The following is a 22,537-nucleotide window of genomic DNA, read 5'->3' on the forward strand; positions in this document are numbered from 1 at the left end:
ATTTATGCAATTAAATATAAATATTCAATACAAAAATGAATCTAAGGGGATTTTTCAAATGTTGCAGCGAAGAAGAATTAAGCTGGGTAGTGGGTGCTATCCTAAGAGCATGTGCATCGGGGGAAGGAAAAATATTGATTCATCAGTTTTTTCAATCTTTCTCTCAGAAACTGGCATGCACATATATACAGTAGTTTTTTTGACTCAATCAATTTTCAATGTTCCATCAATTCAGCAACACCTCCTTTGATTATTAATGCCCATCAATTAGTGACACCCAGGATTTGCTCATTTTCTAAATAAATTAATGTATTTGCTTTATGGACTGGACCTATAAAATTATTACACTTGACTCAAAATTAGAGTTTATATGAAATTATACTATTCTGGATATGCATTTAAATAATTTTAAAAACAAATTAGATCAACTTTTGAATTATTATCGAATTTGATTATTAAATCAGCTTTTGAATTATTATCTAAATTAACAAATTGTATTAAAAAAATCTAAAATTATCAACTATCTATTATTACTTTAAGGATAATATTTGTGGAATCATTAAATAATAGAGTTCTACTTAAATATATGATATTTAATCAATATTATTAAGCAAGATAGCTAATATTATGTTATTATTTATTTGGTGAATAGTAATTGATGAATTGATTGAAGTTTGTGAGTAAATAAAAACTAAGAAAAAAAGTTGATTTTAGGTTAATAGTAACTAACACCATTGATTGGATTGATGAATTGGTATAACGGGTGCATATGCTAATGGCCGGTGGTCCGCCAATTACTCTAGTTTACTTGAGCTAATTTAGGCATGAACCAAAACTACTCTTAACTACAAATTTATTCAAATGATATAGAATACAATTCTGAATTGCTAAAACAAATTTTGAAATTATTGAGACTGTTGATTGTAGATTTATTGAATACTGGAAAGTTCAAATGACCGAAAGTTGGGTCCTTTATACACTCCCATGAATTCACATTCTGCATAGGTGCCTCACCGATCATGAGAACCTTCTGAAAACAAATTGTTAGCTCTTCCTAGGGAGTAACACACAGATTCAGATTTTTAAGCAATAATAGGTTTCGGCTTAAATGCAAATGTGAGAAGTAGATAAAAGCTGAGCTTCAAATAGTTCTATATAAAGAGTGAAAACAAGGAAGAGCAATGCCTACAAGTCGCACCTTCAAGTCTCCTGATATGTAGGAATAGGCACTCCTAATTGGGATGTTAAATCTTTATAAGCATTTTGCAATCTTTGTGTTACAGGTCCAACACAACCATCACCAATAATGCGCCCGTCAATTTCAACTACCTGGTACCGACAAATTACAACTTCTGTGAATAAATTGACCGCGGCAAGCACACGTATATTAAATAAAAAGAAGAAAGCATTTATAGATGTATATGCATAACAGGCTTAAGCTTGACTTAAAGCCAATTTGATTAAATGGGAATATAAGAGTAATGTCACCGAAAACCTACAACCTAACTTTTTTAGATGTATTTTAAGAATGTCTAATACATAAGACACATGGTGATCAAGAAAGAAAAACACAAGACACATAGAACTCTACATGGTTTCCATTGCATTGACCGTGTAATGGAGAAAAAAAAAAGATTCCACCAAACCAATCTCACAAAGCTCAAATAATAATAACACAGCAAAATTTATTATGCTTTAGTCAAAAGAAAAAACATACAGGGCTGAGTTCTCCCATTGTGCCGGTGGTCCAGACCTGCAGTGGAAATACTAATGTTTAGACACTAATCCTAGTGAATTGCAGTAACCATACCTAAACAAAAAGAAATATAAACAAAGATACAAGCAACAGTTTATGCATAAATTATTTAATACTGTTAAAATATAGATCTGGTTGAGCCTTTCTCTAACATTTTGAGATTTTAGAGTAATTGGTTCTTTGACATGGTATTAGAGCTCAGGCACCTGGTTTGATCCCTGCCGTTACTTCAGTTCTCATTTAAGCAAAGTCAATATGACCCATCCTTGTTTCTTTGTGTCTGGCATTGTTCTTTTTCTTGTTTATGTTGACGACATTACCCAAACAAATTCCGCGTTAATATCTCGTCTACAACATCATCTTCATGCCTCATTTCACATGAAAGATCTTGGTCCTCTAACTTATTTTTTGGGCTTGGAAATTGATACTGATGCCTCTGGTATTATTTTGAGTCAAATTAAATATACTCAAGATTTGCTTAAGTTAGCTGGTCTCCAAGATGCCTCTCCATGCCTCTCCAGAGATACTCCATTAGAAGTTAACACACAATACAGCATACAGGAAGGTGAATTACTTTCTGATCCTACTCTATATTGTCAATTAGTAGGTAGCTTGAACTACTTGACCATTACCCGCCCGGATATTTCTTTCGTTGTTCAGCAAGTCAGTCAATTCATGCAAAAGCCTCGTCATTTGCATTTAGCTGTTGTTCGTCGTATCCTTCGGTGTCTTCGCGGGACACTTGGTCGTGGATTATTCTCCTTAGCTTGTAATCCTCTTTATCTTGTTGCATATAGTGATGCTGATTGGGCCGGTTGCCCTGATACTCGAAGATCTGTTACAGGTTGGTGCATGTTTCTTGGCAACTCCTTGATTTCTTGGAAGAGTAAAAAGCAAGCTCGTGTTTAAAATCTTCTACTGAATCTGAATATCGTGCTATATGTCTGCTACTTGTTCAGAGATTATTTGGCTTCGTGGCCTCCTAGTTGAACTTGGTTTCAGCCAGTCTAACCCCACTCCGCTTTATGCTGATAACACTAGTGCGATAACACTAGTGCGATAGCAATTGCTGCTAATCCAGTTTATCATGAGCGTACAAAGCATATTGAGGTGGATTGTCATTCCATTCGTGAAGCCTTTGACACTCGCACGATATGTCTTCCTCATGTTTCCACTACGCTTCAAGTAGCTGATATTTTTACTAAAGGTATGGCACACCAACGTCATAAGTTCCTTGTTGGCAAATTGATGCTTCGTGACCAAGGGGTAATGATAATGTTAAGGCTTAAATTATAACAACAAATATCATGGCATATATCATGCACTCCTGTAAATATATAGTCATTAATAGCATAGTTGTATATATGATTGTATCATATTAGAGCTCGGTTTAGGGAGGGACTCGAAAGTTTAGGGAGGGACTCGGGTTCGAGTCCTCCCACCCCCATTTAATTAATTTAAATATTTGTCATTGGTATGAATATTGTTATTTATTGTATTTGTCATTGGCAATCGTAGCGAAACGTATTGTACGATCGAGGGGGAGTGTTAAAGAGTATAAAATCATGTTCGGGCCTTCCTCTACCACCTTAAGGTTTTATAAATGGAAATATAGGGGGTGGCAGGGATCGAACCTGAGTCTTTTGTCAGCATGAGCTGCGATAATATTTCAAGAAATCAGTTACTTTAAAAACATCAAGGTGTTTGAGAAAGGCCCAACCGGATGTATATTCTAAAAAATACATTAAGTAACATGAAGGGAATTTTTTTTATTTCGTACATATTATCTGGCAAGAGTATTATCAGTTCCAAAAAAATTATATAACATTTCAAGATATGCTACAGGTATTCACAAATGGTTTCATAAAATTTGAAAATGAATAATTTAAAATCGACCTCATCTGCAGTGTGGAATTCTGATAGGCTAATCCTTCGTTCTTCCAGGACAATTTTTTCCTTCTCCACAAGTTCCATAACCTGTAACATGAGAGTTATGTACTACCAGTTGGCTAGCAGTTATGCAAGTACAGCAGAAACCAATAGTTGCAGTCAACAATAAGCAAGTGAATTGCAATTAGTTCATTCTCATGAGTTTATTGTTTTTGACTTCATGACTTGCCTACCACATCTCATGCATAATATTAATCAAAATGAGTAAAACAAGTGTCACTATATTGTATTAATGTAACTTCTAAAACTTATATTAAATGAGCATCACTTTTAAATGAAACTTAACAAACAAAGAAAATAAGAAACAATATCCAAGAGATTCTTAACAAAATAACGAAAATATAAAATCTACCTGCACTTAGATGCAAAACTTAAATAGAAGTTATGGGGTCAACAGACAGTCAGACACAATACATGACAGTTTACATGTCAATCAGTAGACAACTGTAATGGTTTATAAGGTATCTTTTGCTTCACAATCAATATGCAACCAATGCTATTTCTTCATGACCAGGCTTACTTTGCTAATCATGATTTCCCTAATCAATGTAGGAGTACAAGTTTTCTTAATATATTGGATGTATTGGAAAGTTTTATTAGGTCTTTTGAATTTAATTACTGTTAATAACGCCAATAATATGCATTTTTAAACAAATACCGAGTAGTAAAGAACTTCGTGAAACTTACGGTTGCTCGAGTAACACCAGGAAGACAGTAATCAGCATGCGGAGTTAGAACTCGGCCTTTCTTCACCAAAAACTGCATCATGAGAGGAGTAAAAATGATTTTTCAACCATCGAAGGGCTTCATGATATGGTTATACACTATTAGAAAACAAATTCAAAACGAAGTAGCCTATTGGGTGAATCCCATTAGCATCATGGCCTTATCCTTGAAACTTGAAAGTGCAGATATAGAGGATTAATCTCTAAGGTATTATTATAAAAAAGTTTAAAAAGACAAGAGGGTGACAATTTACCGTTTCTGCCACCTCCCTGCAACAAATTTACAGTTGATAAATCTACCTCCCATGTGACCAGACAATATTTGGAAGTAAACTATAATTTACTTATTTGACGTTTGGCCATGCCATTTTTTAACAAGTTAAAGAATTAAATTATTTGACTTCTATTTCCCATGTTATTGGAAATTGGCAGGTAATTGATACATCAACTAAAAATAAATCCATAACTTTATTACTTCAAAAATAAGGCTTAGAGAAGTCTTACAATATTTGTAGCATTAGTTTCAGACACAAAACCATCCTTGTCAAGCATGATAGCATCATCAGCTTTTGCATTATTCCCTTCTATCTGCAGAAAGTATAAAAAAATATCCAAGTCAGCTAATAAAACGTACTTCACAAGCATCATACTTACAAAATCTATTAAATGAGTTTCATCATATAGGGTGAATAGCTTCATAACAGCATGCAAGATAGTCCTAGAAAACTCAGTTGCATGGATATTCAAAGCAGAAAACCACCGCTGTAACAAGTTAAGATGTAACATATCTGTTGAAACCATACATGCGAAAACCTACCTTCGCAAGTATGTTGTTCAGAAGGTTGTTGTGGTGAATTTTTGAATCCAAATTCTGCAAAGAGAAGATATGTCATATTATTAACTTGGTAAGAAGAATGTGCCAGCTACAAAGGCATCTACCTATTTAATCTTCTATTAGTTTATTGATGTACTATCGCTTTAGAACATATCCTTGAAGACCCTCTAAGACAAAATGCTTATCTGACTTATCATGTCTGGTGCAAACATGGACACAGGTAATAGAACCCTTCAATGTACAAAAACATTATGTTATACTAACATAAAAATAAGATAAAATAAAAATTTAGCATCGAACTAGTAAAATAGACCCCTATGCCTAGAGCGCACTAATGCAAAGTGATAACAGGATTATGTTAGCAAGACAAACAAGGTTGGGTACTTGACCATAGCTCTGTCAGCTTGACCAAATTAAAACAGAAAACAGAATGTCCTATTACATAGTGTAGAAAATATGAATCAAATCAGAAATGATTGGGAAGTTACTGTACAACAGCTGTAATATTTGTTTCCTAGTTTAGAGATAACGTTCCTGATTCTTAGGGATTGTTCTTAGCTGATTCTTAGGAATTAGTATCAACTTAGAATAACTAATAGGCCTGTATATGCCTACTTAAAGGCTTTATCTCCCTAATATATGAATACACAAGAGAGTTTTCTCTAAGTTAATATGGTATCAGAGCCAACCTCTCTGAACTAGTCTTTGCCCATAATTTGATCTCAGTTAGCCACAGAAAACATGTCTGAAAATTCTGAAATCAATGATGCCAATACTGTTGTTCCCACAGCCACTTATCAAATCCCAGCCACTAAAATAAACCACTCTGAATCCCATTCTGTCCAGATTAGTACCATACGACTGAATGGGTTGAATTGTTTGAGATGGTCGCAATCGGTGAGGATGTATGTGCGTGGGAGAGGCAAGATGGGTTACTTGACTGGCGACACTAAGGCGCCAGACACAACTGATGCCAATTACGCTCTCTGGGATGCAGAGAACTCCATGATTATGGCTTGGTTAGTAAATTCTATGACCGAAGATATTAGTGCTAACTATATGTGTTATTCAACAGCAAAAGAATTATGGGATAAAGTAACTCAGATGTACTCTGATAAGTGAAATCAGTCTCAATTATTTGAACTACAATTGAAACTTGCTAATATTCAGAAAGGAGATGAGGATGTTACAAAATATTTCAGCTCTTTAATGAGGATCTGGAAGGATCTTGATCTATTTGATGGCTATGAGTGGGAGAGCACTAAGGATCTCGCACACCATAAGAAGAAAATGGAAGCTATGCGAATATTCAAATTCCTTGCTGGACTACGAGTTGAATTTGATGAAGTTCGTGGACGTATTATTGGCAGGCAGCCCTTACCCCCGTTAGGAGAAGTATTTTCTGAAGTTAGGAGTGAGGAAAGCCGTAGAATTGTCATGCTTGGAAAAAAGGCAAGTGAACTTGAAAATTCTGCCTTTATCTCTAATGCTAATGCTGCTCGCTTCTCTGAAAGGCAGCCTATGCCTAATGGCCGAGCACGTGTTTGGTGCGATCATTGTAACAAACCGAGACATACTCGTGAAACATGCTGGAAATTACATGGAACAACTTCTGAATTTGCTGAAATCTGATTCCCAGTCTAGTGCTCCTGGTGTTGCCCTGGCGCAAACAGGTAGAAATTACAATGCTTTTTCTAGTACGTTGATTTTTGCACCATGGATCATCGATTCTGGTGCCTCCGATCATATGACAAATAATTCCACAATTTTTAATTCCTATTTTCCTTGTTCTGGCCATGACAAAGTTCGTATTGCAGACGGTAGTTTTTCATCAATTGCAGGAAAAGGATCTATAAAAATATCCAACAATATTGAATTGAAATCTGTCCTTCATGTCCCTAAATTATCTTGCAATCTTCTTTCTGTTAGCCAACTCTGTAAGCATTCTAATTGTCGTGTTATTTTCTCTGATTCTTACTGTGAGTTTCAGGACCAGATTTCGGGGAAGACGATTGGCAGTGCTAAAATGATCAATGGCCTCTATTATTTTGATGACAAATATCACGAGTCTAGACAAGTTCAAGGTCTCAGTGCTAGTACTAGTTCTAGTTCTGTTTTTGAAACAATAATGCTTTGGCATCAACATCTAGGGCACCCTAGTTTTCCTTATTTGAAACATCTTTTTCCTGGTCTTTTTAAGGATGTAGAGCTAAAGTCTCTTTATTGTGAACATTGTTTTCTTTCCAAAAGTTATCGTATTCCCTACAAATCTATCGGATATCAAATGTCTAGTCCTTTTTATCTCATTCACAGCGATGTGTGGAGACCTTCAAAGGTTACCACTTTAACTGGAAAAAAATGGTTTGTAACCTTCATAGATGACCATACTCGTTTATGTTGGGTATATCTTATGAATGCAAAATCTGAAGTTGGGAAATTGTTCAAAAATTTTCATAAAATGATTGAAAATCAATTTCAAAGTAAAATAGGTATTCTTCGAACCGATAATGGTACTGAATACTTTAATCATCAGTTAGGAGATTTTCTGCACACAAAAGGCATTATTCATCAATCTACATGTCGTGACACCCCCCAACAAAATGGTATAGCAGAACGAAAAAATAAGTCGAGCTTTAATGTTTACAATGAATGTGCCTAAATATCTGTGGGGGGATGCCGTTCTTACTTCATGCTATTTAATAAATAGAATGCCTACTCGTGTGTTAAATTATCAAACTCCTGTTAGTTGTTTTAAAAAGAAATTCCCAGCAAGTCATTTAATCTCCAAGCTTCATCCCAAAATATTTGGTTGCACAGCTTTCATTCACATTCCTTCACAATTTCGCTCCAAGCTAGATCCTAGAGCAGAAAAGTGCATTTTTCTGGGTTATGCTTCCAATAAGCAGGGCTATAAGTGCTGGAATCCGATAACAAAAAAGTTCCATGTGAGTATGGATGTAATTTTTCTCGAGAAAGAACCCTATTTCTCCAAAACTCAGGGGGTAGAAGTTACGAGGATCAGTTTTGGAACCTTAACAGTTCTTGTCCTATACCAAGCATTTACTTATTACCTGATTATAACAACCATCAGACTCTAAATGAGGGTTCAAACATTCCAACTCATGATAATGTTGGGGCACCAAATTCTCCACATGTTGAGACACAAGAAGAAGTGCCTCCTGAACTACTTGTTTATACTCGAAGACGAGTTCATCAAAATAAGGCAGAGCCCTTGATTGTTCCACTGCAGTCGTCTAATTCGGAAACTGGTAACTTGGATACCTCATGTAATTCTCCTCTTAATTGTCATAATCATATTACTCCTGCATTTTCTGATTTAGAACAGCCCTATTGCACTTAGAAAAGGGACCAGGTCTTGTACTCAACACCCTATTGCAAAACATCTATCATACCATAGGCTATCTGATTCTCATAAAGCATTTACTTCTAATATTTCTAATGTGTTTGTTCCAAGAAACATTGAGGAAGCACTTGCTGATCCGAATTGGAAATTAGCGGTTTTCGAAGAGATGAGAGCTCTTCTTAAGAATATGACATGGGAGGTTGTCAATCTTCCCAGGGGAAAAAAGACAGTTGGTTGTAAATGGGTTTTTACAGTAAAATATAATGCTGATGGCAGTGTCGAAAGATAAAAAGCGAGGCTGGTGGCAAAAGGCTTTACTCAAAGTTATGGCACCGATTATCAAGAGACCTTCGCACTTGTTGCTAAGTTGAAATCAGTACGCATTTTACTTTCTCTGGCAGTTCAAAATGATTGGCCCTTATATCAGCTTGACATAAAAAAACGCATTTCTGAATGGGGAATTGGAAGAAGAGGTGTTCATGGAGTTACCTCCTGGTTTTGAAGGAAAACATGGACATGGTAAAGTATGTAGGCTGAAAAAATCCATATACGGCCTAAAGCAGTCCTCACGAGCCTGGTTTAAACGATTTGGGGAGGTTGTAAAACGACATGGCTATAAGCAGAGTTAGGCAGATGATAGCATGTTCTACAAACACTCAAAGAGTGGAAAAAAAAGCAATTTTAATCGTCTATGTTGATGATATTGTTTTTACAGGAGATGATTACACAGAACTCCAAAATATAAAAGTTTAGTTAGCAAAAGAATTTGAAGTAAAAGACCTTGGAAACCTCAAATATTATCTTGGTATGGAATTTGCATGTTCTAAAGATGGGCTTGTTGTCTCACAACGCAAGTATGTTTTGGATCTTTTACATGAAACTGGTCAACTTGGATGCAGACCTGCTGAAACACCTATGGAAGCCAATGTGAAGCTTCAGCCTGCAACCTCAGAAGAGCGAGTGAACAAAGAGCAGTATCAACGACTTGTGGGAAAACTGATATATTTGTCTCACACTCGGCCGGATATTGTATTTGCAGTTAGTGTTGTAAGTCAATTTATGCATAATCCTGGAGTTCAACATTTTGATGCTGTCAAGCGGGTGCTGCGGTATTTAAAAGGTACACCGGGAAAGGGATTGTTGTTTAGAAAAAATGAGTTTCTTGGAATAGAAGTTTACACCGATGCTGATTGGGCAGGAAGTGTTACTGATAGAAGATCAAGTTCGGGATATTGTACTTTCGTAGGAGGAAACTTAGTAACTTGGCGCAGCAAAAAGCAGAGCGTGGTGGCACGAAGTAGCGCTGAAGCTGAATTCAGAGCAGTTGCACTTGGCATTTGTGAGATATTGTGGATTAAAAGACTTCTGGAAGAGTTAAGGATGAGAATAAAATTACCAATGAAGGCATATTGTGACAACAAGTCAGCAATTTTGATAGCTCATAATCCAGTTCTCCACGAGAGGACAAAACATATAGAAATTGACAAGCATTTTATAAAAGAGTAACTGGAGAATGGACTAGTCTGTATGCCGTATGTTCCCACTGGAGACCAGATTGCTGATATTCTCACCAAATCATTACCAACGAAACAATTTGAGAACTTAGTTGGCAAGCTGTCCATGAAAGATATCTTCAGTCCAGCTTGAGGGGGAGTGTAGAAAATATGAATCAAATCAGAAATGATTGGGAAGTTACTGTACACGCTGTAATATTTGTTTCCTAGTTTAGAGATAACATTCCTGATTCTTAGGGATTGTTCTTAGCTGATTCTTGGGAATTAGTATCAACTTAGAATAACTAACAGGCCTGTATATGCCTACTTAAAGGCTTTATCTCCCTAATATATGAATACACAAGAGAGTTTTCTCGAAGTTAATACATAGGGTAGTGGATTAGATCAAATTTACACCGAAATCGACTTGTATAAACAATGGGTTTACCAAAGCATATGTACCTAAGAACAAGAATTTGAACCCTGTCCTTGAATTATTTCTGTAGGAAATTTTGGAGGACAGATATTACTCTTTAATGTTATTAAGCCCCTCACAGTCCCCAAAATGTCCAAGCCAACAAAGGTCACCAGGGGGCATGGGAGAAGATAGAAAGATTATTTTCCATATGTACAGGAAGACACCTGCTAAAATCAGTTAACATATATAGGCAACTATTATTAAACAAGATGAACTTACATTTGGTGAATTTCGCCTTGTCGTTGCAGTCACTAGAGTAATACCCCTTGCATTGTCATAAACTGGCGGCTTCCACTCAGCAAGAACTGCTCTTTTACATAAGAGAGCATGATTAAAACGTGCGCACACACACATCCACACACACACACACACCCACATGTATATATGTGTGTGTGTGTGTGTTAGCATTCAAAGTATGAATAGCATGTCGTCATAAACTTGTAGTCCATAAAATGACAAAACTTGTCAAACTGAAATTCGAAGAAATGATCAGTTACATATCCAAAATAGTATTTGCAGGAAGCTGTTACAAACTTGGATTCAGTTGGTAATTCATTTAAACATATTGATATCAAACGAGAACCATTATTTTTACTACTTTTTTAATTTCGCTTGTCCACTCTGGCGAACTCAACTTTTCTAGATTTATGTTGCAGAGAACTCAGAAGATTGTGCAAGTATCGGATAAGCGAGCATCGGATAGGCATAAATAAATGATATAAACACACTCTTATTTTTCTTCTCTGCTTAAAGGGCCATAATTTGTTACGGATATTCTGACCAAGTTATGTAGTTAATAACATATTCACCTAGTTCCACAGCTGCAATTGGAAAACAATGTTTTAACTGGCCACTTGAGGAGTTAAGGTCTTTATATTAGGATTCATGTGAAATCTACGGCTATCATACTTCATTTAGAGAGTATGTAGTTAAAATAATACAATTGAAGTAAAAACAGAAAACTTCTCCAAACTTCAACACCAAGTCCGGCATACTGTCAGATATCTTAACAAACTATTCGCCATGTTATATATCTACACCACACAGTAACAGAAAGGAAGAGACAGCACCGACTATCTACAATTAGACATTTACTAAGAAAAGTTTAAGTGTTACCAATTAAGGTGCATCCGTAAAGATTAAACCCTGGGCTCATTCCAGACGTAACCTAAACAAAAAAAATTATTTGACTGATCAGGCACATCCATGTAATAAACTAAAAATGCTATACTTGACATTTGGTTGATTAAGTGGAAATTAGCAATTTATGCACCTCTGGCTTCAAGCATATGTAGTTTCTAATTTTCAAGTTTTTGTACCTATAAAAGAAGTGACATGTAAACATCATAAAAAAAATTTATTTACCAATAATTACCTGACAAAAAAGATGAATATCTTTTATTTTACGGATTATAATCAAGTGAATATCTTATATGAATAAATTTAACAGATAGGAGCAGACTGATGCTTCAAGAGGATAAATGCGTACACTCATTAACATTTTGTCAGCAATCTAGTTTCCTACAAGTCTGTAATTATGGACATGCAGCCAGAAAACAGCTCAAGCTTTTGCACACGCAATAACCCATCAATGGTTTATCACATTTATAGCAAATAAGACACTTTCAGGAGAGATGCTAGTCAGTTGATTTCGAAAATAATGTTGCTATCAGTAACTAGCTTCTGAATCTGAATTGACATAACGATATATTGTTCGGAAGCCTCAAGATTACATGTCACTTTAACCTTATATGAGTTTAGGTTTATACTAGTTGATAAAGCTTCAGCTAAATTTGTGCCTAGATAATTCCAACTATTACATTTACTAATCCGGATTAAAGGAATATAAAAACAAACCTTTTTGCCACGCGTCAGACTTAGTCGGATGTGTGCATTATCAAACATCCCATTTCTAATAAGTGTTTTGAAAATGGCTTCTTTAACCTGGAGGATGTAATGTCAATACAGTAACCAACATACAAGATTTTAAATTCACAGGAAATACAATAAGGAAATACTTGATGTTTATGAAATGCATGTTAAAATGTATATATTTTAAAACTACATTCATTTGCGCAATATGTTTGCACAAATAATCTGCAGGGAGACAATTTGCAAATCAAAAATCGATAGTTAGACTCACCTCTTCACGAGTCGGTACATTTTTAAAGGCTAGAGCTTTTGCAGAGTCAAACATCCTGGTGAGAAAAAAGCATATTTTTATCATTGAGTTTATTAACGGCTAAACATGACCATGAAGAAGCATACGAGATCTCCCTTCTCAAGAAAGAAACTATATCAAGGAAGATGAAATTATAGAATAGAGTTTTGCAAAGGCAAGTCACGCATTCTCGCTTATCAAGTCTATTACAGCATAACATATCATATTCCGATAACACATACAATTTCAGAATCTAAGTTCCAGAAGAATCAATATATCCCCCCTTGTTTCGTCATCTCACTGAAAATTATTAAACCATGTAACTAATCATAGAGAGTCACTGTTGTGCTTTACTATTGCTGACAATATCAGATTTGTCTTTTATGTTCATCACTGGAAACATTAAACCTTAAATGTATAATTCAGCAATCATATCTGTAAAAAATGAGCCTCCATCTGAGACTGAAAAAACTAAATAAATATACGAGGTTCCTTTACCGTTTGAGGTTGCATGTTTTGCATCCTAATATTAAGGATCAGTTATGTGAGCTACAGTATCTACGTGCCGAGAGATAATATCACCATAATATATTGAGAATGACAAGCTCAACTCAAGGCTCAAGGCTTGTCTCTCTTACAAGAATAGTTGTTAAAATTTAATTGTAAGATTACTAACCTATCCAAATGTTCTTCAAGCTTAAAAATCTTTCCTTTGTAAACTCGAAGGCCTTCCCAAACAGAATCACCACCTTGAACAACTGAGTCAAACACGGACACCTTAATACGGAAAATGTGTTAGATGGAGAGAGTTCATGTATTTATATCAGCATAAAGAACCAAACACTAAAAGATTGGATGGTTCATATGTGCTGATCCTTCTTAGTATGTATGATTGCATCGGTTTCTACCAAAATACCTTTGCACTATCACGGGGTAAAATTTCATCACCAACCCAGGAAAGCAACTTCTCATTAGCAGGAACAGGAAGACTGGGCTGAGGAAAACAAGCTGCACGGGAACCATTTCGTCTTGATTTTTGTCTAAGCATGTTATAGAAAGGTAAACTTTGCTCCAGCAATCCATACAGAGATGATGGAAACGGCTGAAATACAGTAAGAAGGATAATTACAGTTGAGAAAGAAAAGTAGGAGAACTAGTCAAAGCATGAGCCACTTAATGTTATACTCATATTATGGCTATTAAGTGTGCGTGACTGTGTGTGCATATAAGTAATTTATGATTACATCAAGGTGCATTCCCAATTTTATCTGTGAAGGACTCTTTGTAAACATTAAGCCCTTTCAAGCAGGAAAGGTTAGCAAACATAAATTCTTAAAAAAAGATGCTGCAATATATACACACCGAAGGATACTTATTTGGTGGTTGAAAACATGTTGACTTGTGTACACTTCTATACCACCAAGGTGCCCAGATTCCATCTGCTGATTTTGGACCAGCTTCCCATCTGCAAATTATTTTATCTGGTTTTCATGCATAGACTTGTAAATTTTGAACATACAGGAGTTGGAGATAAGAATACGTTAGTACAAGTTTGGCTGCTTCTGGAAATGGCAATAATCAAAAGCCAAAATGCCTAACCAAACTTTTTTAATCATGATAACTATTTATGCTACTAATCCCAATAGAGAGAGGGAAAGATCTTACAAACAAATACAGTATGTGTAATACACTTCTGTTCCAGATATTAAAACATATTCTTCAATTTGCAGCAAGTCAGAACTACTATAGGAGACTTTCATGAAAAATGAATTTTGGAAATTTATATCTACGTTAATTCGGCATACTTGAGCATTGCAGCTTGAAAAGGAATATCCAGATCCTCACATAGACCACGTAGAGCAGCCTGCTCAGATACATAAGAAATAGATGTTTGAATTATAAGGAATAAACAAATCGGCTAAGGAGCCATTGGCTGTATACATGAGGAATTAAGTAACTTTTAACTATATATCGGAAAAATCAAATAAACAACAAGGATTTAACTAAACTACATGTCTCTTGTTCAAACCTCTAAATTTATGTCTTGATAATTATCTAGCATTAGCTTTAGAACTAATTGGAATAGTGACCCCATTAAAATGCTATTCACATATGAATTTTTTTTTCGGACTACATTGTATATGTCCACTATACATAATTGATTTACGCAACTGAATCAGTTAATGGAAAACGTATATAAGTAATGCATTTTTAGTTTACAGCAATGATTAGCCAGCAAAAAGTTCACTTCCAAGTTTAAATTTCTACTAAGAAAGGCCTGCCTAATGAGGCGAATAATATAGTACATCTCACCAACAATTGATTTTATTGAAAAGCTTTCAGTACCTCAGGATCTTCTTGAAGTTCCGCAGAATCAATGATTGCCGGGGGATTACCAGCTTCACAGAGTTCGGAATAAACTGAGACCAGGGATGACAACCCTAACTCAAAAAAACTCGGCGGCACAACCTTGTCAAAGGATGGCTAACAGAACAGATCAAACAATCAAGTTAATGCAACAGAAGGTGGGAATATCACTTTACAGTCCTCACAAGTATTATCACATTTCTACAATTTAACGTACTTCACAATGTACATGTATGTTATTTTGAATGATATATATAAAATTAATATGCATAGTAAACCTCATCAGTTGGGTTCTTGTTACAGAATAATGATTCAACTATAAACCAGTCAACTGATAGGAAATAAGTTTAGAATGTGGCCAGTTGCATGCACAACTTAATAGGGAATGCAAGGACGAAAAAGAGAAACCGTGGAAAACGTACCAAGATATCAAGGGGATTTCGTATTAATATGAAGTGCTTTCCCTTCTTCAAAAGCTCGTCAGTTAGACCAGGCACACGTTGCTTTGCAATATGCTGAAGACTAATGAGTTAGAACTGTGAACTGATTCATGATATACATCTTAAAAACATGTCAACATCCTAGAGTCTTAGACCATCAGATTCTGTACATAGAGCATGTGGACAATTTGGGGCATAGGGCCTCAAGTGATTATATTAGCACAATTAACAAATTAAATTCTATCCATTGTCAAGAGGAAGATGGTCAAGAATAAACTGTATCATGGCACCAAAATATATATTACTACAATTTTTTTTTATACTAACGAACTACTTATTGTAAGAGAACTAAAAAACATTGATTAATTATACTTAACAAAAAAACAACATTGATTAATTTTGAAACAAGATACATGTAATTCATAACAAAAAATATACATAAGATGTATGTATTATATACTATAGCTCGCGAAATCTCTTCATTGCATAAGGAATAATAGAAGTTAACTAATAACCTTACAAAATCGATACTTCTTTTCTCCTGGTCCAAAAATAACATCTTTCACAACTTTATTTCCATCAGATTCCTGTTCATTTCAAGAAATTGAGTTTAGTCCCGGAAATAATACTATTTGATAGAGTAGAGTCATACATGATGTAATAAATATAAAGGACTAATAAATGAAATACAGAGTAAGCTCAGAAATGTATTTGTTCCTAACTGCTTACAGGAGATTTGAAATCTTCTGAAAACCCTTTACTTGTCCTTGTTTGAACTTAACACTAAGAAAGTAATAGCCAAATCTTAAGAAACAAACAGAAACTTCAAATCACTTTTTTTCCTACATGCAATTTTTTTCCCAAGATATACAATTACTTAAAATTGGTAACTGGACTACTTTTTGGTCCTAATTCCATCCTTCTAGTTTATGTAAGCAGGTGACTTGCATACAAATGAAAATTCAGATCCATCTTATCAAGCCCTGCTCCCTGAAGTCCTTTTCCAGATGAGATGGCTATTAAAACATAACACTTATTGCACATCTTAAGTCCTTCCTAATATTTTGATGATTGAGACAGCTGGTAAGCTAATATGACATGATATCAGACCAGCGTTCTCTAATTCAAATTTGGAGTACCTCCAAAACTCTTAAAATTGCGGAATAGTCCTTTACTCCACTTACGAACATCAAAAGTAAAGAACTTACAGTTGATTTCTCAGTGAAGTATGCAGTAGATAATTAGAGCAGGGACAGCTTATCAAGAATTTTACTCTGAGGTTTGAATTTAAAGGCTTGAAGATAAGATAGCAAGTTCTAGTAGTGCGTACCATTTTCGATAGAAGCTCATCTCGGTAGGGCCTTTCAATTCCCGTGACACGTAAAAAGTTGGCATAGAGTGGTTCATCAATAACTTCCATGTCATCCCTCTGCGCAAAGAGAAGCAAGGATATGAGCCAGTTTACAAAAGAACAATATACTCTGGAGACTCATTACTTGCATGGTTTTTAACTGACACAATATGACAACTTTATTAACCAACGAATCAATTATTATCTTACATGTCCATTGATGAAATAATAAAATTTTTGATAAGCAAGTCTACTTTTGCAAAGTAGCAAATTAATGCATCCTGATTTTTGGTAGTCATAATCAAGCTTCAAGTATTAACCAAAGATCCCTCTTTGATCCATATAGAATACCTTTTTTTCTCTATGATCAGCAAGTCTAATTTTGAAAGCAGAAAAAGTATACCACAATTCATTATCAAGCATCAAGTATTAACTAATGGTCAATTTCCTGTCACAGATTTGCAAGTCTCCATACGAAATCCCAAGAGAACAGAGAAGGGGACGGTAAAAAAAATATAGAGGATAAATAGAACTTAAATTGCACACCTAGTCAGAGAGATTCATTAACTTAAGATTCACAAATCAAACAAAATACAATTACCACTTCATCTGAACATAAGATTCAGTTCATAGTTGGGTTAATTATCAAGTTGACCACTATATAATTAGTAAAGTTTCAAATTTACCATCGACAAATTTGGGGTCTCAAATTCGCCACATTCAAGTTGTCGGGTCTCAAACTGGCCACTTTCAAGTTGTTGGGTCTCAAACTAGCCACTTTTCAAGTCAGTCTCAAGTTAGTTACATTTCAAATTTATCACCGAAAATTACCAATTTTGTGTGAAAAATGGCCAATTTGAGACCCCGAATTAATCGGTGCTAAATTTGATATTTGGCTAATTATACAGTGGTAAATTTGATACTTAACCCATTCATAATTCACAATCATTAGTCATAGAAACAAAATTAAGTTCTCTCATATCACATTCACAAAAAACATACATGTAATCAGTTGATAAATGTTTGCATGCTAAAAGAGTTTGTACTGATTAAACACAAGCCTAGACATACATTATGCATCAAGTTGTTGAAAATTTCGAATCACTTACAAATTTCTCAAGAAAATAATCTCTACTAGTAAATTTCATCAATTAAATTAATACCCTCTTCCCAATTTTAGGATCATGATCCCCATCTAAAGTAGCAAATCAACACTTTATAATCCTATAATGAATGTATAAAAACAAAATACACAAACATTACAGTACATATTCAATATGGGTAATAGTTAACCTGGGCAAAAGCGTACATGAGACTGGTGCTGAGTGATCTGGGAGCTGACCATGAGTGAATCACTTTAATTTCTTCCATCTTTTTCAGGGTATAATCTTTCTTAATTTGTTGGGTTATTTTAGATGAAATGTATGTAAAGAAAAGATTAGTGTAGAGCGTACAAAAGTTAAATGTGCTTATATTGTGTCAGCAGACACACGTGTAAGAGAGAATCTTGAAGACGTACAAATCCCGATGTTATCGCTTTAGTTGATGAGAAATGAGTCAACTATTGTCGGATCATCAACCTCACTTGGTCTTGCTTTTAATTTCGCAATATACTCCATTTAACAAATTATTTTGCTAATTAATACTATTTTATTAAGAATTATTTTTTTGGACACACTCACTCACTTAAAAAATCTTTAATTAAAGTAGGTTATAATTATGTGATATTATTAAAAAATCTTTAATTAAAGTGAGTGTTATTTTCGGAACTTTTTTAATTTCCTGATTAAAGACCGAGTAAAAAGATAAAATTGTTCCTGATTGTAGAATAAATAATTTTTGAATTTTTTCACATTTGTTATATAATAAATAAAATTTGACATTTTTATACATTTTTTTACGTAACATGTAAATTTTATGGGATTTATTTTCAATAATATTCTAAAGAAGTTTACTTATGCAAAGTGTAAGAGTAAATCCACATGATTCTAACTCAATCATTAAATATAATATACAAAATTAGAAGTATGTTTATCTTCAACAATCCTACCTAAAGTTGTTCCTTATATCATATTTTACTATTAAAAGTATATTAAATCAATTAAAATATAATGTAAATGAGAGAGAAAGAGATATTAGTGCTCATGATATATAATAAAATAATGGTTAGGGGATTCTTAAAAAGACGGTGTCGGTTCTTAAAAATAAAGAGTGAATGGATGATCTTAGGGATTTAAGGAATCAATAAAAGACGGTGGAACATATACTTTTCCTAAAATTTCAACTTAAGAGTTTGGATAAGTAGTTTGTTAGACTTGCTATAAGTGTTAATTAGCTTAGTGCCTAGGATGATAGAGAATGACATTTTAATACCATTAGAATCAATCCAACTGTATATAGTACTGAGAATAGGATTTCAATCGATCCAAACTGCAGTTATCGATAAAATGAAATGAGAAAATATATTCCGTTAACATAGATTGCCATATGAATTTCTTTACTTCCATTGGTTAGTTACTTTTATCATCATGGTAAAAGATGAAAAATACAAAGAATGTTAATTAGTAGATTTTGGTTTCAGAATTTGAGCTTGATAAGAAATGGCATCTCATCGGCAAACGGCGGATCAGAATATTTTCCAGTGAGAATTTGTGATGAAACATGCTGGTTTGCAGCTTCAGTGTAATGAATTCCATCCCAGTTCACATACTCAGTACTATCACTGCATGCTTTTGCAGTAACTGTTGTACCATTTATAACTTTGGTTTGTCCACAAGCAACTCTACTGTCATAGTTCAAAGGGAGTCCTCCATAACCACAACAAGCAGCCAAGGGCTGTTCAAATCCTGCAAAAATTTATCGAACTTATCATGTCATTACATTTTATATATTGGTCGGAGGACATAACTAAAGACATATCAGCAGTTACAAGAAAGTAGAGAAGTGGACTAACCGTATCTTGAATAGTTTCCAATGAGGTTAGATTTTATTGTGTAAATGTCAACATAGGTTACATCTGCCTCTGACAACTGAGCCTTTAGCTTTGTGGTGAGTGCATGAAGCTGCAAATTTAAAAGTTTTGAAGCTTGGTTATGTGTGCTTACACAACCTAGCTCGTCAAGCTTCGATGGATCTGTTCCAAATTTGGCAATGTTTTGTGGTAAGCACCCGAGAGGACCTGTGTTATGGATCCACAAGTTTCTTGCTCCTTCGTCATATAATTTCTGAGGAAATAAAAAAACAAAAGTGTAAACATAAAAGGGTGCTTGAAGCGTTTTTCACATTGTTTTCAGCAAATAACAGTTCTACAGAGATTGATGTTTTACATGCTAATAATAACATACCAGTAGACTGCCACTTCTTTATTACATGTGAAAGGCCAAACTTTGTAATACAAAGTAGCATGTTATATTTGACATGCATAGCATATAACTCAGAACCAAAGAGAAAGCTTATCTTGAAATTTAACCTATGAAACAGAAGGGTTCATATTACAAGTTTTTGAATCAACCTTAATTCCAGTTTCAAATTCCAACAAAATTGTTGGAATGGATGCTAGAATTTGGTCCAAAGATTTGGAGTAGAAAGCACCAGCAAGATCATTTTGGCCTATGTCAAACATGTAAAGTCCTTTTCCAAAAGATTCTGCAGGGGGAATGTACTTATCGAACTTTCTAGCTACAAAAAGTTTCACAAGAAAATATTGTTCAGAAAAATATTACAATGTTCTGATCTTCATTTGTACAGGATATAAAAAAGTTGCAATACTTCAGATTATAATATTTCAGAAGTAGCTACTTACATTTGGCATGTATTTCGAGAACTTGGTCTTTAAATCGAAGAAACTGAGCCACCTGAATCCCAAATGAAAAAGGACTTAATGATGCTGCAGTAGCTGGAAGTATAGTAGATGCTGCAGCTGCAAAATTGCATCCTTTTTTGAAGATCGGCGCCCCTATTGCATCCAAATAGGCATTTAGAAATGGCAAATCCATTGCGTCCACTGCAAACAATTAATGTTAAAATATAGGATAAAAGAAAATATGTAATTACATAGGCATCTCCAATTTTTCACAATTCGATATACATATGAGAATGTCTGAATGTAGTAACGCATATGGAAATCCAAGTTTCACGCAATGAGCTCTTCTTTAGGTTCTACGACATGCGTATTGTTAAAATTTAAATGCCATCATTTCCGAAGAATTCTCTTGAGGATGGAGAGTTATTGTTAGTCATTACCACTATAACAGAGGAAACAGGAGAAATAAAACTCAGAGAGTGAGAAAAGACAGAGGACTGAACAATCAAGAAACAGCACAGAGAAACGGGGTTTCAGTCATATTCATTTTTCAGAACAAAAGTCGAAATTCAAACTCCAAGTAATTTGAACTTTAAATATCTACTTAAAAACATACTCAAGAAGTCTACAATGAGGCGTCCATCGCAGAATCTCCCTGATGGGTTCTTGAAGAAAGCTTGCCCATTAGGGGGATCAAGGTGTTCTCCAAGTCCAGCAATAAGCCCACCAGTGTCGGAATTCGAATCACCAAAATTGAAAACTGCTGGATAATTGAAGTCAATTGAATAGCACAACGGCAAAGAGATCAAGAAAAAGATCAAAATTTGGCTGATGGAAAAAGCATTGAGAGGCATAACTAATGATGCACTGGTGTACCAACCAGCACTATTTTCATCTCATACTTATAAGTTTACTGGCTTTTGTTTGTAGTTTAAGTTATCTAGCTTTCTATTTGAGTCACCTCTCACTTTTTATATATACCATTAAGTCCTTGTGTGTAATTAAATCTAAAGCGGCTTGATTGCAATCTACTATGATTGACAAGGACTTGAAAAGATTTTATCACTTACTATTAACTATTATATATCCTTAATTATTTAGTACAATTTAATTTTCGGTCATTAAATTACAGAAAAGAGAATTAGAATTTTTGAATCGAACAATTTACATGTGGTGGGATTGCACTCAAGGTAGGGCCTTCTTTCTATAATTGGTAGTGAACAGAAGAGAGATGCTGTGGATAGATTTGGAACATGAAAGTTTTACAGGGGTAATTTTGGATACACAAAACAAAGTTGAATGTAAAAGCAAAAAACAGGACCAACCTCAACAAATTTATATTTGCTTTAAAGTATAGGAAAGATGAGATGCTTTTATGTTGAACTATAAAATTTTCAACTTCTAATATAAATTCCAGTAGAATTATTCTGTTTCTTTAAGAAACCCAGAATTTTACAGATTTACTATCTTTAATACTGAAAGCCGCAAATCTAATATTTGTATTTTGACGGGTAAACAGTAACACCATGATTTTGTTATCAACTAAATGATTGAGCAGGACAAGCTACAGATGACACTGCATTACACAGAAAGTTTATATACATTTAGCAAAGATAAATGTTGTTACCAGGCAATCTGAAGGTTACTATGGACATACAGACATAGATCTGCTTCCACCTGTTTCATCATGAACTTTGCAAAATATTTTTCGTGTTCTGCTTTCCTTATATCTATACTGTCAAGCTTTCACCTCTATGTAGTTCAGAACTGAAATAATCGTTGGATGATGTTTTATCCCATTGGCGATACAATCAA

The 22,537-nt window shown here is 34.5% G+C and overlaps 2 protein-coding genes across 5 annotated transcripts; both read right to left on the reverse strand.

Annotated features, from left to right (window-relative positions):
* Positions 1–738: 738 nt before the first annotated feature.
* On the reverse strand, positions 739–18,466 carry LOC141671946 (branched-chain-amino-acid aminotransferase-like protein 2). 3 transcript variants are annotated; one of them, XM_074478403.1, is made up of 20 exons: positions 18,214–18,466; positions 16,900–16,998; positions 16,085–16,156; positions 15,552–15,644; positions 15,109–15,246; positions 14,568–14,626; positions 14,125–14,227; positions 13,679–13,864; positions 13,439–13,539; positions 12,745–12,799; positions 12,459–12,545; positions 11,718–11,769; positions 10,821–10,906; positions 5,249–5,302; positions 4,936–5,019; positions 4,394–4,465; positions 3,653–3,733; positions 1,718–1,753; positions 1,199–1,329; positions 739–1,030 (listed from the first exon to the last, which is right to left on the reverse strand). In XM_074478403.1, the coding sequence occupies exons 1-19, from the start codon at positions 18,289–18,291 to the stop codon at positions 1,201–1,203; spliced, it is 1,665 nt and encodes a 554-aa protein (XP_074334504.1). In that variant the 5' UTR covers positions 18,292–18,466; the 3' UTR covers positions 739–1,030; positions 1,199–1,200. The 3 variants fall into 3 exon arrangements, with proteins under 3 accessions (XP_074334504.1, XP_074334505.1, XP_074334503.1); XM_074478404.1 differs by having other exon boundaries at positions 739–1,054; XM_074478402.1 differs by having other exon boundaries at positions 739–1,329; positions 18,214–18,465.
* Positions 18,467–19,363: 897 nt separating this feature from the next.
* Positions 19,364–22,478, reverse strand: LOC141675048 (GDSL esterase/lipase At1g54790-like). 2 transcript variants are annotated; one of them, XM_074481756.1, is made up of 5 exons: positions 22,350–22,478; positions 20,723–20,923; positions 20,432–20,598; positions 19,874–20,144; positions 19,364–19,766 (listed from the first exon to the last, which is right to left on the reverse strand). In XM_074481756.1, exons 1-5 carry the CDS (start codon positions 22,375–22,377, stop codon positions 19,498–19,500), a joined length of 936 nt encoding a protein of 311 aa, XP_074337857.1. In that variant the 5' UTR covers positions 22,378–22,478; the 3' UTR covers positions 19,364–19,497. The 2 variants fall into 2 exon arrangements, with proteins under 2 accessions (XP_074337857.1, XP_074337856.1); XM_074481755.1 differs by lacking the exon at positions 22,350–22,478 and adding an exon at positions 21,339–21,663.
* Positions 22,479–22,537: the final 59 nt, after the last annotated feature.

Source organism: Apium graveolens, chromosome 7 (genome assembly GCF_009905375.1).
Source record: "Apium graveolens cultivar Ventura chromosome 7, ASM990537v1, whole genome shotgun sequence".
In the NCBI taxonomy this organism is placed as follows: domain Eukaryota; kingdom Viridiplantae; phylum Streptophyta; class Magnoliopsida; order Apiales; family Apiaceae; genus Apium; species Apium graveolens.